A 15,907-nucleotide genomic window follows, 5' to 3' on the forward strand; every position below is an offset into this window, starting at 1 on the left:
CGTGGCCATCTAGCACTCTATCCTCCAGGGGGGAAGACTCCGGGATGGAGGCGACATCTGGGAAGACGGAGCCCAGTGCATGACGGATCTGCAGGTATCGAAAGTATTCACTGCCCTGCAACTGAAACTCCGTCTGCAGCATCTCGAATGTTTTAAATCCTCCCCTCGACCAGAGATCCCCCACTTTACTGATGCCTATCATGTCCCATTTCGCGAAGCCCTTCGAGGTCCAGAGAGAGCCCAACTTCTCAGACGCATACAGCGGTGACGCCCGGGTCAAACGGTCCTTCCACCCTATAGCTGCATTAGCCGCATGCCATACTCTGACCATGACACGCGTAGGTCCCGTCAAGCGAGCGTCGGGCGCGCCAGAGTAGAGCGCTCGATTGTAGTCGCCACCGGGCAGTAGCATCTTGTCCATCTCAAACGCCGGGTTCAAGGCGGGCCCATAGAGGCCATGGTTAATTGCAGCTAGCTGGGAGGCCCAGTAATACCGTTTAATGTCCGGGAGGGCAATCCCCCCGTCATACCATGGGAGCGTCAACTTCGCCAGGGCAATGCGCGGCCTCCCGTCCCAGAACAGGCGGCGCTGTAAACTCTCCACCTCACTGAAGTAGCGCGCCGGGACTGGGTCCATAGTGTTCTGTAGAGCGTATAAGAAACGTGGCAACGACATCATCTTAAACAACGCCGCCCGGCCGAGCGGCGAAAGCGGCAGACGCCGCCAGCGCACGACGTCCTCCTTCAAGCGCTGGAGAGGGGGAAGCAAGTTCCGCTCGTAGCGAGCCTCTGGGTCCAGAGTAATGTAGACACCCAGGTATCGAAACCCCTGAGAGGCAATCTGAATCGGACAACCCCGCGGAAGGACAGGAGCCTCCCCAGAGAGCACATACACGCATGATTTAGCCCAGTTGATGACAAGGCCTGAGTTCCGGCCGAATGAACGTAAAACATCAACCAGGACTATGAGTGACTTACGTGGGGAGGCTAGGTACAAAAGGATGTCGTCAGCGTATAGGGACACACGGTCCTCATATTCGGGGGTCCAACGGAGTCCACGGATGGAGGGGTGCCACCGCAGCCACTCCGCCAGGGGCTCCAAGGCCAGCGCAAACAGGAGCGGCGACAAGGGGCAGCCCTGTCGCGTGCCCCGGCCCAGCTCGAATGGGGCCGAAACTCTTCCATTCACCACCACCTGCGCCAATGGGCCCGAGTACAACAATTTGACCCAACTGATGAAGCCCGGGCCGAATCCAAACTTCGCCAGCATCGCCCAAATGTATGGCCACTCAAGCGTGTCAAACGCCATAGTGGCGTCTAAGGACGCCAAAATGGCCGGCTCCCGCACGAACGGGACACGTGCGAGCACCCCGTGCAAGCGCCGCAGATTAAGGGCTGTATTGCGATGGGGGATAAAGCCGGGACTGGTCTTGGTGAACCAGGTCGCCCACCACGCCGACCAGCCGATTGGCCAGACCCTGGCGAGAATTTTGGGCTCCGCATTCAAAAGCGAGATAGGCCGATAGGATGTGACCCGGTCCCGAGGCCTCCCCTCCTTGTGGATCACCACGATAGTAGCCAGACGCTGGTCCGGCGGGAGGGAGCCCAGCGAGTGGGCCGCCAGGAACATCGCGCGGAGGTGGGGCGCCAGTACATCTGGTCGCAACTTATATAACTCGATAGGGATGCCATTTGGGCCCATGGCCTTGCCAGAGGCAACCGAACGTATGGCGAGGGCAATTTCGTCGGATGTAGGAGCGGCATCCAGCGACACCCTGTCCTCCTCCGAGAGGGAGGGCAGCGCGATATCCCTAAGCAGGGAATGGGAGTCCTCCTCCGAGCAAGGAGAGACCGGAGAATACACCTCGCGGAAATAATCCGCGAAACGGGAGACAATTTCTTCTGGCTCGGTGACACTCACACCATCCGTCCTCTCAATCAGCGGGACCACACGATTCACTCTCTCCTTTTTATCCAACCACGCTATCAGTTTGCCCGCCTTATCACCCACATCATACAGTCGCCCCTGCTGCTCCCTACTGAGGCCCCTGGCCGCCTCCGTAACGAGAGCCCTGTAGGCCGCCTGCTTAAGTTGTAGGACATGCAGTGCAGCATCCGTCACTCCGCCCTCTAAATCACCCTCCAATTCAGCAATTTCGGCCTCCACCCGGGTAACCTCCTCCCGCTCGCGCCTCCGGGCATGGGAAATGAGGGACAGGGCCTCTCCTCTGAGAACTGTCTTGAAGGCTTCCCACAAGGAGATAGCCGAAAGGACGGACCCCACATTCTCCTCAAAGTATCGCTGCAGGGATTTAATCACAGCAGCGCGAATGGTGGGGTCGCGCAGGTACCAGGCATTGATGGGAACTACCCTGCCCTCACCCCTCGGAAGGACATCAAAATGGAACAGGAGCGGGGAATGATCTGAGATACCCCGCGCCAGATGGCGCACCTCCCCCACACTCCCAGCATAGGCCGCCGGGACAAGGACATGATCAAGCCGTGAGAGGCTACCATGTGCCCCCGAGTGGAAAGTGTACTGCTGCTGCGTGGGATGTTTTAAGCGCCAGCAGTCCACCAATCCCAGTGTATCCAAGAGGCCAGATAGCCACGCCTGGGCCCGGGGGAGGTCCCTAGGGGGGTGACGATCCAGAGTCCCAGAAACCACCGCATTGAAGTCCCCCCCCCAACCATTAGGAGCCCCCCCGGAAGGCCCAGGAGGAGGCGCCCCAAGTCTGCAAAAGTGGTCGCCTGTAACCCCGGTGGGACGTATACCGATACAAAAACCACTACTTTGCCGTCCATTCTCCCCACTAGAACAGCATAGCGTCCCCTATCATCATGGCGCACCTCATCAATTTCCAACGGGAGCGAGTTCTTCACCATAATGCCCACACCCCGTGAGCCCGATGTGAAGCCCGAGTGGGCCACCAAACGATAGCCACGCCGATTCATGGCACAAAAAGAGTTTACAATAAGGTGTGTCTCCTGCAGGAAGACTACATCGGGTGAGATTCGTTTCAAATACTGCAGGACCACACCTCATTTGATCCTATCCCCCAGTCCATTAACGTTCCAAGACAACAAAGTCAACTCCCTACCCCCCATCACACACAGGAGCCATCAATCGTCCCCCGGAGAGCACCTTAAAAACAATACAGAAAAGGGTTTGCCTTGTGGTAAAAACGAACAACAACACCCCACCCCAACTCCCCCCCCCCCCCCAACAGAACTCCCCCCTCCCTGCATGAGCCCAAACAGCCCCCCCAAAGTGCAGTGTGCCTGTCGCCCCATAGATGGTGAAACTAACTAAACCCCCAGAGGAGGAGGGAGAACCCCCAAGAGACCCCACACGACCTCCACAGGAGGAGACTTACTCGAACAGGCGAACAGTCAAAAGTGACATCAATTTTGTCCAGAGCGAGGCATAATATTAGTCCCTCAGTCCTGATCCGGCGGGCCCTCTCCCCCCACCGCTCCCCCACCCCCCCGATCCCGATCCCCAGGCATGGTATCTAACCAGTCCCCGGCTGCTTCGCGACGATCAAAGAAGTGCGTACGGCCATCCAACTCCACCCGCAGCTTAGCCGGGAAAAGCATAGCGTACTTGAGATTTAGGTCCCGTAGACGACGTTTGACTCCGAGAAAGCTTAGTCTCTGCTTTTGGACCGCTGGGGTGAAGTCAGGATAAAAATTTATGTCCATATTGTCGAGTTTGATCGGCCCCTGTAGTCTGGAGGATTGCAGGATAGCGTCCCTGTCCCGAAAGTTGAAAATCCGGGCAATGAGAGGCCTCGGGGGGGCTCCGGCCTTGGGCCTTCCCCCGGGAACCCTGTGGGCCCGCTCCACCGCGAAGAATTTACTCAGTCCCCGGGGCTGGAGGTGGGTGAGAATCAAGTCCTCCACGAATAGATCCGCCGCCGCCTCCTCCCGTCCCTCAGGCACCCCGAGAATACGGACATTGTTCCTCCGGGCCCGACCCTCAGAATCCTCCAGGCGACGATCCATCAGCGCGCTCGCCTGGCCAAGCCGGCGCACCTCCTTTTGGAGGGCTGCCACATCCGTCGTGAGGCCCGATGTGGTGTGGGCCAACGAATCGACCCGGTCATTAGTCTTGGATAAATCAGCCTTTACCAGGCCAACATCCACAAGGACCGAGTCAATTTTCTGCGCCAGTGTATCAAAACGCTGGTCCACCGAGGCCTTCATCTCAGCGATGGCGCCCATCACGTCTCGCAGGGTCAGGGCCGCGGGCAGAGCAGGAGCATCAGTCGGGCCCTCAGGGGACCTACGCGGCACCTCGGGAGATCCCTTCTGGAGGGTATAGCGGTCCATGCTGTTAGACTGGTGGACTGCGCCACGTCGGGTCGATTTCACCTTTGCCCGATCTCCATCTTGCTTTGTGGACATGGTTCCAGTCCCACGGCTGTGCCAGGCACGTCGTAAAGGGCGGGCAAGCCGGTTCACGGGATCCGGGGGGGGGTCACCACTGGGCCACGGGGCAAGTCACAGCCGGCGGGCCGGCAGGGCACCCCAACGGGGCCACACTACCTCACAGTGCCCCGCGACCCAACCTCGCCGAGACAGCAAGGAGGGTGCAAAAGTGAAAGTGCGGGGTACGCGAGCCGCCGCGCCCAGCCCGCCGCTGTTGTTGACTTTGCCTCCGGATCACCCCACAACTCCAATCCGGGGTCCGGCGTGGAGAAGGCCGGAAATCTCAATCGGTGCTACCGCCGGAGTCCGAGGTCCAATTTGGAAGCGGAAAGCGGGTGCCACCTCAGCTCGGGCTCACCAACACAGTCCCCTCATCTAGGACAGGATATTGTCAGGATATATGTAGGAGGTCGCGGAGGTCCTCGGGAGCCTCGCACCTACGCGGCCATCTTGGTTGCGCGCTAGGCTCCTCCTTGATACCTATTGTTGGTTCTAAAATAAAATAACCACATTTTTTTTATACAAACCATTGGCCTAGAGTTCAGTTCTTGAGTGTGTGAGACCATTTACTGACTGAGTGTGTACAACAAATGCTTTACACTGTCCTCTGATACTGCCTTACTGCTCGACCAAGCTACCACTTTAGAGAGTAAGGTTATATCTAACTTTAGCCTCTGCCAAACCCCTGGGGACTGTGGACTCTGTACACACTGTACCTATTTGGGAACAGTATATACAGAGCCACTTTCTCACACGTTTAAAAAATCAGTGGTAGATTGTGGCTACATAGAGATTATATACAGGAAAGAATTATGGCATTCGGAGCCTTCTTAAAAAGTATGTGAACGGTAAAAATGTTCATAATGGGTGTATGTTGTTGGAAGAAGTGATATTCTCGTTTCACCTTAAATTTTGTGATATCTTCATATTCAGTGATGCCTGGGTTGATGGAAATAACTAACTGTGGAGTGAATGTGGCCTAAGGGGCAGCGCTGCCGTCTTTTGTGCTGGGGAACCAGGTCTTGGCGTGGGCTCAACCTGAGCAATTCACTTAATCCCCCCCCCCCCCCCCCCCTTACCTAATAAGGAATGAACGTGTCCTTGCGTAAACGTAATCTTCGGGTCGTCGAGTTTGTTCTACATAAATCTGCAACAAAAAAAAACTATATTCTCCTACCCTTTCAGCTGTACTGATGACGGCTGCAGCAGAACAAGAAACAAAATGTTGATTATGATTGTTTTTTGAACAGTTGGCAGTATTGGAGCAGACAGAGGACGTTGTGCCTCACTTTAGAAAGACGTGGGTGAATTTGAGGATTAAATGGGCGAAAATGAAGACAGCTCCACGTTCTGCAGAAACATCTTTCTATGGCCCATGACGTCATCGAGCGATCCTCTCCCGTCCTCTGCAGCAGGCATGGACGATCTTGCCCACTAGATGTCCTGGGCTGTTACAAAGCAGAGCAACCTCTAACAAGAAAAAATCTCCGGCGAGGCGGCTGATCTCACCACGTGTGGCAGCGCAGGCGCTAGCAAATTTGTCCTATCCTACGTACGATGCACATGCCGTTTACATTGACTGCGCATGACACAGTCTAGTCTCACACCCTCAATTGTGCCTGGACCTGGGTTGGCCACTCTCTAGACATCCAGGCAGACATGCAGCCGCACCAGAACAGGTAGGTACATTTATTTTCATTTTTATTGTGCACCGGCACAAATTGAGCACTGCTGAGAACCTCCAGATTATAACCCTCCCACGTTAAAGCTTGACTATTTAAAATAGAAGCCGACGCCGCTCACAGCGCAGTTATTGCAACCCTGCCATTCACTGCTTATTAACGCCCTGTCCTGGATATTGTAAGTACTTTCAACCTTTCCTGCTACAGCACGGATGACAGCACCAAAATTATCTTGAAGCTTCAAAATTCTGCAGACTGCAACTGAACACTCAGCCCTAGCCTACTAGAAATAGAGGAATCGATGACCTTGGCCTCCTGAAACTCATTAAGTCTACCACATTAATCCTAATGTATTGAAGATTGGTATGTTACCCAGCACTTTTCTATTAGGCTTGAGGAACTTAGATTATCTCCAATATTGATATGCAACACTCACTATCATCTCACGTAAATCAGATAGTTAACCTTTCTTTCCACACACTTGAGGCACATTTGTACTCGAGTGTTGTTCCCTCAACAGGACTGAACTACTATCACAATTAAACCGTTCCACCTGCCTTTCATGCACGATACAGTAGAAGGTGACAACCTCTACTAAATTTCATTTGCGAACATGGTCCACATTCTGCCAACCATAACATCTGTGTCCAAGGGCATCTACTTCTAGAGTCTCTGCTTCGCACATCGGGCAATTGGTGTAGGCATATAATCCTACAACTTGAACATAACCTGCTTAAGAGGAACCTCAATTCAAAGGTAGCACCATTACTTAATAGTTAAGTGCAAAAGACTTTGCATGGACAGTGCAACTTATTCATTATAGAGTATCAAGCATTGGAGCAGCCTTCCAAATTCAATACAATTCTTATAACCCACCTCCATTTCCGAAGAGCATGCCACTGCTGACAATTGTGGAAAGGTTCTAAGAAAGGATCAGACTTGTGAAGCATCAATATGTTTAGAATGAAAAGTATGTACAAGAAAGTTTTAATGCCAGTGAACAGACCTGTTGAAGGTAAATATTGATAAAGCACAACTCTATCAGACGCTGACCCCGTCACAGTTAGTCTGGTAGAGGTGATGAACAGTGGAGAACTAAGGCAACTTGTAGAGGGCCCAATGCATGCGGCAGGGCACACATTAGATGGGAGCTTTTCCAACAACCCTCAAATGATTTGCACAGAGGTGCTGCCACTTGCCTGGACGGATCATGCCACCATTCTATTTGATTTAACACCTCCTGAACCCCACCCACACCAAAGAAGCACCTAAAAAGAAGATAGAAACAATTGCCTGGAAGAAAATCAAAAGCTCTGAGTTAGGTGATTTTCTCAGGACAACGGCCCGCCATCTTCCCGCCGAAGTAGAAGATGCCACGACCTCCTACACAGAATAGATAGACATAGTATGCAAAAAATTAGCTCTGGTCAAACTATGGGCTCCCAAGCGTTCTCAGCCCCCTGGTATTCTGAAGAATTGAGGAAGCAAAAAATTGCCTGTAAGCGCTTAGAGCGTAATTGGAGGAGAGGCTATAATGATGCAGAGAAATAGTCCTAAAAACAGAGCATTACCTGTAACAAAAAACTATTGTTTAATACCAAAAGGGCCTTCTTCACAGAGCAAATTATACAGGCACAATCTTCAACTAAAGAACTCGTTAAAACAGTAACCAAACTGATCACCCCCTCTACCCCTAAAACTCAGTCGTCCAGAACTTTGCGAGGAAATAGCTCCTTCTTTCTAAAGAAGGTAGAAGCCATTTTTCCTATATCAGACTCTCCCAAACAGTACAGACTGGTGAGCCAGTCATGTTGGCGAGTAGCACAACCGAATCCCGACCAATCCTAGATAAATTTTCACCACTGACGAAGCAGGACACTATTAATCTCTTGGCTTTCTTCAGATCGGGATCCCCAAATGACTCCTGCCCAGTTTCCATGGTCAAACAAGTTCCTGAGCTCATAGGGGCCCCTCTATTCATCGCCATGTTTGAATCTGGGAAGTTCCCCAAGAGATGGAAAATTGCGTCCACCCTTCTGCCTCTTATAAACATAATCTTGACCATGAGGATCCCAATAATTACCAGCCAATCTCTTGTCTTCCCCTGCCGGCAAAAATAGATGAAAAAACCATGAATACTCAACTCTGCACGTTCCTCCAAGCAAACAACATACTAGATCGCACTCAATACGAATTCAGGGCAGAGCATAGTACAGAGTCAGCCCTGATAAATACCACTGAGGAAGTAAGGGAAGCTCTGGACCAAGGAGGCAACGCAGCACTAATCATGCTGGACCTCTCCATGGCCTTCGATATGGTCCACCATGATGTTCTGATGAGCCGTTTATCAGAATGCGGGGTACAAGGCAATGCCTGGAACCTCCTAAAATCCTTCGTTACTGGAAGAATTCAAACTGTGAACCTAGACAAAGCCCCCTCAAAACCTTTCTCCCTACCGTGTGGAGTACCACAAGGCTCTTCCCTTAGTCCCACACTTCTTAATTTGTGTGTGGCACCTTTGGCTGCTTTGATCAGATCCTTTGGATTCCAGCTGACATCATATGCAGATGACAAGCAAATAGTGATGTCACTACAACCTGGACAAGAGACTGAGAAAAGGAAAAAGTTCCACGATTGCATGAAAGCAGTTAGGTTGTGGATGGCCATGAACTGTTTGAAGCTAAATTCAAGCAAAACGGAGGTCTCATTTTTGGCAATAATGCCAACATTTGGACGCTAATCTGGTAGCCAGAAAAACTAGGGACTCTCCTGGAGCCAACTAGGAAAGCGAAACACCTGGAAGTCATAGTTGACCATGAACTTACCTTTTGGGGACCAGGTAAATACGGTTGTTTCTGCCAGCTTCTTATCTTCTTAGATTGATAAGGAAATTGTCATTCTTAACGGCAGACAGCCAGAAGGTAGTGATAACATCGCTAAACCCATCGCGTGTGGACTACTGTAACGGTCTATAGCCAAACATCCAAAAGAAACACCGAAACAGGCTTCAACTTGTGCAAAATGCAGCAGCCAGACTACTGACCGGGACACTAAAGTTTGTCTCGGTCAAAAAAGGAATACTACAGCTACAGTGGCTCCCAGTTAAACAACGGATTCAAGTCAAATCCCTATTCACGGTCCTCAAGGCTCTCCAAGGAGTAGTCCCGGAGCACCTGAAATGGCATTTCAAATGGTACATCCCCAGACGAGCCCTCCGCTCCGCCGGACCAAAAGGGGTGGTCATACCCCCATTTAAAAAAATCAACTGTGGGGGAGAGAAGTTTCATTACATGTGCCGCCAGGGCCTGGGGTGAGCTTCCTTTCCACTTCAGAAATACCACTGAGCTCTTGGCATCTATGAAGGGACTGAAAACCTGGCTGTTAACTTCATAGGTCATCACACACCTCGCCGACCGAAAGGCAGCAGTCAGCGCCAGGACACCCTCGGGTAACCGTTGTACCTAAGAAATTAAATTAACATAACATCAGTATTACAGTACAATAAACGTGTGCAGCAGCACATTCTGCACGGCAAATGTGGAGCACCCCTCTGGTGCCACAATACAGCAGCGCCTCTCACAAGCGCCCCTGAATCCATGCAAACTTAACCGGCCTTGCTTGCAACAAATGATAGTAGAAATGAACAGAGCTTCATAAGCACACCTGTACAAGACGCATACTACACCAAGCGAGACTCCAGAATAGTAAAAGAATGCCCACTTCAGATCTTGGGGCTGGCCTAGAGTGAGTGAAATGTGTAATCCCAGTTGTTTCAAGGAACTTCCCCAGGAAATATTTGCCTAAAGAAAGTTTCCTTCTTCCTGTCTCTTTTCATTTCTACTTATCTTTTATTCCTTACAATCTAATTTACCTCCTGCATTCTTTTTCCGTTCCTTTTTAGGTCTCAACTAAAACTGCATAAACACTTTATGTTGTGAGACATATTGTTACTTACAGTGGACGTAGAACTCGCCTATTTTATACCATTGGTGGGCTTTGTCTCTCATTTGCTTGCTTCTAATTTCTCCCTTACCATGGACTTTCCTTCCTCTTCTGGTGTTTGTCCCTTCCATAGAGCATGGACCAAATACTTATGTCCTTACATAAATCCCTTTTCAGGTGCTACTTCTTTCTTTTCGCTTAAGCTTTTTGCGAGAGTGCATGTTTTTTCAAACTGTCTCCTTGAGTACTTAATGTTCCTCTTTCTTGCCTGTGTTTGTCTCTTTTGCTCTTACTTCATCAGTTGCTATTCTTGCTTCCTCAACCTTCTGTTGCCGTTCTTGCTTCCATACCCCCTACATAGTCCATGTGCTTACCCATCCCTCCCATTTTTTGTTGTCCATATACATCCCTTTCTGCCCTCCATGGTCTGTGCTTCACCGCTCGCCCTCCATGTCCATGTACTTCTTCGTTCTTTGTCCGTGTGTTTCACCATTGTTATCTTCTGTCCTTCTCTTCCATCGCTAAATCTTTCGCTCTCCCTGCATCTATCGCCATTACCCCAAACCACTACACCATTTTCTTTTATTAAGTGCATTTGCGCTCAATCTAATTACTTTTCCGTCTCGCATTGGTAAATAAAAAGGAAAAATACTCATAATTCTGTAGGTGCAAGCATTTGTATTGTCATGCACCTACAAAATGAGGCGTTGGCTGCGTCATAGCGATGTTTTTTTAAAACATTATTTTCATCTGCACTTCTGTACTTCATTGCTAAAAATCATTGCCAATATATGTCATAGATGCGACCTACTGGCTTCGACAGTGCTTGCCATTTCCTGCTTTGCATTTTTTCAGCCCTTCTTTCTCCGCACTCTCTGTGCCCATCACTTAAATTGACTTTGCACTTTTCATATTCTTCTTGCTCTGTGCAACCATGTTTGGTTCCTTTGCTGCGCCTTGGCCTCACCTTACAACTGTCGCAAGTCATCTTCTATTGTTATCTATTAGCTTCAGGTACTGTCTTGTGACCTCAGTCACAATTCAGATTTAGGAAGAAACATAAAATCCAAGTTCATTTTACACCACCCCCCTTCTCAAAATATTAAAGCGGGTGCTTCACTATGCCCTTGTTCCACACTAACACTATACCATAATTCCAAGCTCAGTAAAGATCGGAGTTGACCGTAATAGGAGTGTGGTCTGACAAAATGTGTCTAAGTATTGATCAGACTGCTAATTTTCAAATTGTCCTAGAAGAGCTGATCTGTAATAGTTTAATAATGTAGCTAGTTTTAATTCGATAAAGACGAAAACAAATTAAGTTTTTATGCTTGTAATTGTTTTTTGTTGTACCCAGATTATTTCTAGTACCATAGTCTATCTTGTTTTGCCTGCATTTTTAAGTGTGAGTTGCAAAGCTGCAGACATCTAAATTGTTTTTGTTTCCCACAGTCTAAACCGCTTCGGCCAGGAACTATTCGTGTTGACTCAATGAAAACCTATGAGAAGCGGGCCAAACTTGCAAACCTTCGAAATTTGAAAGGGAATCCTATTGGACTGAACATGTTGGGTGCTAGCAAAAAGCTTGGGTAATTTCATAAATGCACCAAATGAGCTTCTTCAACTGCAGCTGTGCGAGAAATGTAAATTCGAGTGTGACTGGCAGTCTATAAATATTTGTACTATAGGTTTCTGTATTTCAGGTATTCAGCTGCTGCTCTCCTTTGTGTCGGCAGATATTTACTGAGGCATCCTTTGGCATTTAACCATGAAAACCTGCTTGTAATGCCCTGAATTCAATCTATGGTTCTTTAGGTCAAATTTGAACTACTTTAATTTCACAGAAGGATTGATTCCTCCTTGTAATAGCATTAAAACATGTATGTTAACCATCTGTCAGAGCGTTTTTTGAAGGAGCTAGGGGTTTTAACCAGAGTAGTCCAAGAAAATTCATCCAGGTTGTGTCAACAGCAGTGTAGCTAACTTGACATAAGGTATTTGATTTTGATTATTTTAGAATGTTTACAGTAAGCAGCGATCAGACTTACCATTTGCCTCACCTTTGAATTCACCAGTCCTCTCAGTTTCCTGTTCACAGAACGGGTTTATAAAATGGTTTCTCTCTACTAAACATCTTACACTTTACTGCTAAACAGTCTATTCTTTTTTTTGCTGGGGGATATTTGCAACGGATTACTAATTTATGTGGGTGTGCTAAAAAAAATCATAAGCATTTGCACCAGAAATGCTAAGCAAAGTTGCATAGAAAGGTATGAGACCTTTTCAGTCTGGGTGGGCACAAAAAAAGGTGTGAGGTACTTGTTTAAATGTGATAGAAAATTAAGTAGTAGTCTTTACACTTTGGTCAAGTAATTTTTGGAAACTAATGGATATATGCAAGGAGGGTACCTTCTGAAAGTTCAACCGTTACTGTGATCATCCATTTGGAGAGTGTGTGTTTTTAGGGTAGCGTTGAAAGCTCGTTAGAAATTGTTTTCTAGCGCAAATGGATCGGAGACTAAAGAATAGGAATGAACACGTGTTGCAGAGAGAGTGCAAGATACTTGTGGTTGTAAAGTGGGATGGGCAATTTGTCACTGTGAATAGAGAGATTGCAGGGGTAGAGTCTGTTGTAAGTTCTTGTGTGGGTTATGTTGTTTATAGTATCTGTTTGGGCGAAAAGGCATGCAGCCTGCAGTCTGAAATGGGAGGCTGGTGTTTGTCTTGTGAGGTGAGAAGGCAGTTGTAGAAAGATGGCTTTTTATATAGTGTACCAAAATGAGATACACTATATAGAAAGTCCAGATGACCCTTAATGGCTTACAGGGCTTACATTAATAATGTCTAATCCTCTTTTTTTGTGGTAGTATGGACAAACAGTTTAGGCTTATCAAAGGGTAGTGTTAGGCATCTGTTGAACACAGGAGTATTAATATGATTACTCCCACTTAAAAGAATGATGCTATGCCAAAGACACCTTGTGACTAAACCATGGATAAAGGTTGCCATCAGAAGTGGCACTGTAAAGCCTGAAATATATCGAATAATGTTCAACAATGAATGGTGCTCTGCAGAGTGCCCCTTGAAAAGAAAAAAAGCGCAAAAGTGTTTTTGTAATAAAGCGAGTGTGGAGAAGCAACCTGGAGTGGGGCGCGGAAAACATCAGGTGTGCTGAGGCGTATCAAAGGGATGCTCATCTTGCGCTTATGTGCCCTTACGTTGTCTCGCACATAACAATCACTAGTACAACCTGAACACTGCAAGCTAAATACAACTTCTGAATACTCCCCAAAAGTCATGTGAAGGCCGGAATGTGACAGCAGCGTTTCGGGTGGTGCAATACGCAGGACTAAAGGACAGAAGATCTGTGCTGCATGCTTGAAAGTGCACAGACTTCCATACTGCTGTGGCATTCTGCTGGTCATTTCTACTCGCCACAGAAGTCTGTTTTCTTCCCAGCCCGCCCCCCATTTAATAGCAGGAGACCACCATCTCAATGACTGTCCCTTAGCAGCATGTCATGGCAAAACAGAAAGCAATCTGGCGTTTGTAGCAGTGTGTATTACGGAATGGGATGTTTAAAGCAGACTCTCTATGTGAGCTATGTCCTGTGTGATAAGAGACTTACTCAGCTGAGAGACACCAGGCGGAGGGGAGCAGCAGCTGGTGCTGGCTCCTGGTAAACTTTATTGTAGGCACAGGTTGGACTAGCCTGTTGGAACAGCAAGAGCTGCCCGTGCCCTGGATGATGTGGCTGCAAACACTGTGCAGATAGAATCCATTCACAGTCATTGGATATGGGGGAGCGGAGGGGGTGCTGGAAGAATGGGCTGCTGAAGCAATACAGCCGGGTGGGGAGGGGGCATGAGAGGCAAAAAGCAAACAAGAGAGGGGAACACAGGCAGGGACCTACACGAGAGAGACAGCTGGTTCTCTTCCAGGGGATCCTCATCAAAGTCATAAGCACTGAATATTCCCGCCCATGTGCGGGGACCCCGAAAATAATAAAATTATATATGAAGACCATATATATACAGCTCTGTATATGTATACACATATATTATTTTTTCCAAGCAAATGCAGCCCCCATAGAAGGCTAAACAATGTAGATACAATTATCCAATAATGCACCATAGGTATAAAAATACACCTAAATCTTTTTTTTTTTTTTTTTTTAATGAGGTGTAACACTCATAATAAAGGAAAAAAGAACACTGTGCAAAACACAGATCCATCAAACATTGTTAGCCTGCAGGCTGCATTGCAATACAATACCATAGAGACTGAAAAGCCTTGTAAAGGTAAAAACTGGCACCGTGCCTTTAAGGCAGCCCTGACTCCAATATCCCATCATGCCTCAGGGGTGACAGTTGGGTCAGTTGTTCTTTCCGGCTCCTTCTGTCAGGACCCTGGAACTCAGCTCTCTTCTTCTTTGACTTTTCAGTCAAGAATTGTTACTTTTCTAATAATTTTTTGGGCTTCCTCTGGTTAAACTCTGTCAGGGAAGCGTATATCTGTGTTTTCTGACTAAATTTAACAACTTTTTCTGTCAGAAAAATGCCTTCTTTATTCATGCCGTGTCCATCCTGTGGCAAAAAGAAGGCCTCTTCAGACACACACGAGGTGTGTATCGTCTGCCTACCAGATTCTCACTCTCCAGCATCCTGCCATCACTGCAAGGACCTTTCAAAGAGGACTTTGAAAGAGCGAGAGAGAATTGGACTTTATGGCCTTTCGGAGCGGTCGACGTCAAAGCAGCTGGTCTCCGTCTGTTCTTCATCGGCGTCGGGCTCGGCGTCGAAGACTCCAGCGGCGGGATCGTCGCAGAGAGGTGAGGAGTCCAGGGGGAGTCATGCTTCCAAACAAAAGTCCACGTCGACGCTCGAGCTGGCGGCGAAGCGCATTTGTTCGTCGTCGGCTACTTCGACGTCCAGAAAACATCCTTCAACGTTGAAGGAGGCTCATCGCCGATCAACGTCGAGAAAACACCGTTCGACGTCAAGACATCGCTCAACGTCAAAATCGACACCAAGAGAGAAGTCGACGTCGCAGGAAGAGCACAAGTGTTCGATGTCAAAATCAACATTGACGCCGAGGCAAAGATCGGTGTCAAAAGATCCTGCAAGATCTTCGACGTCGAGAACTGATTCGCCGTCAAGAGAAAGACGATCCTCTTCGAAGGTGCTGTCGACGCCGAGGCAAAGATCATCGCCGCATCATTAGACTTCGAGGCGGGTGCCTCCGTTGGAGTCGACGTCGAGGCGGGTGCCTCCGTTGGAGTCGACGTCGAGGCGGGTGCCTCCGTTGGAGTCGACGTCGAGGCGGGTGCCTCCGTTGGAGTCGACGTCGAGGCGGGTGCCTCCGTCGGAGTCGACGTCGAGGCGGGTGCCTCTGTCGGAGTCGACGTCGAGGCGGGTGCCTCTGTCGGAGTCGACGTCGAGGCGGGTGCCTCTGTCGGAGTCGACGTCGAGGCGGGTGCCTCTGTCGGAGTCGACGTCGAGGCAGGAGCCTCCGTCGTCTAAGTTCTCCAGATCTTCGGAGAAGATGGTGACGTCGAGGCGAGATTCCCCGTTGGGTTCTAGACCTCCGTCCAGGACAAGTCCTCCGTCGACGACAAGGCAGGACGTATCGCCGGTGATCCATTCGGCGTACAAGTCCAGGTCTCCGGTGATAGGCCTATCACCGTCGAGCCGGTCCCCCGAGGTGGGATACCAGGAGACGTCACACATTCGTCTGACGTTTAAGAAAGTATCAAGACACAAATCTCCTCATAGGGTGATATATACCACATCGGAGCACGATTCATCGCGTCCCATCTCCATTTCACCTTCAGCCTCTCAAGATTCAAG

General features: G+C 49.0%; 1 protein-coding gene across 2 annotated transcripts in view; it reads left to right on the forward strand.

Moving 5' to 3' along the window:
* Nucleotides 1-15,907, forward strand: part of SENP6 (SUMO specific peptidase 6) — a 755,486-nt gene that overhangs the window by 152,842 nt on the left and 586,737 nt on the right. Inside the window, exon 4 of one of the 2 annotated variants that reach the window (XM_085610971.1) lies at nt 11,511-11,647. The exons of the other annotated variant lie outside the window; for it this stretch is intronic. Coding sequence (XP_085467097.1) covers nt 11,511-11,647 — 137 coding nt within the window. The remainder of the gene's footprint in view (nt 1-11,510; nt 11,648-15,907) is intronic. 2 annotated transcript variants of the gene reach the window in all.

The sequence above is a fragment of the Triturus cristatus genome, chromosome 6 (assembly GCF_964204655.1).
Source record: "Triturus cristatus chromosome 6, aTriCri1.1, whole genome shotgun sequence".
In the NCBI taxonomy this organism is placed as follows: Eukaryota; Metazoa; Chordata; class Amphibia; order Caudata; family Salamandridae; genus Triturus; species Triturus cristatus.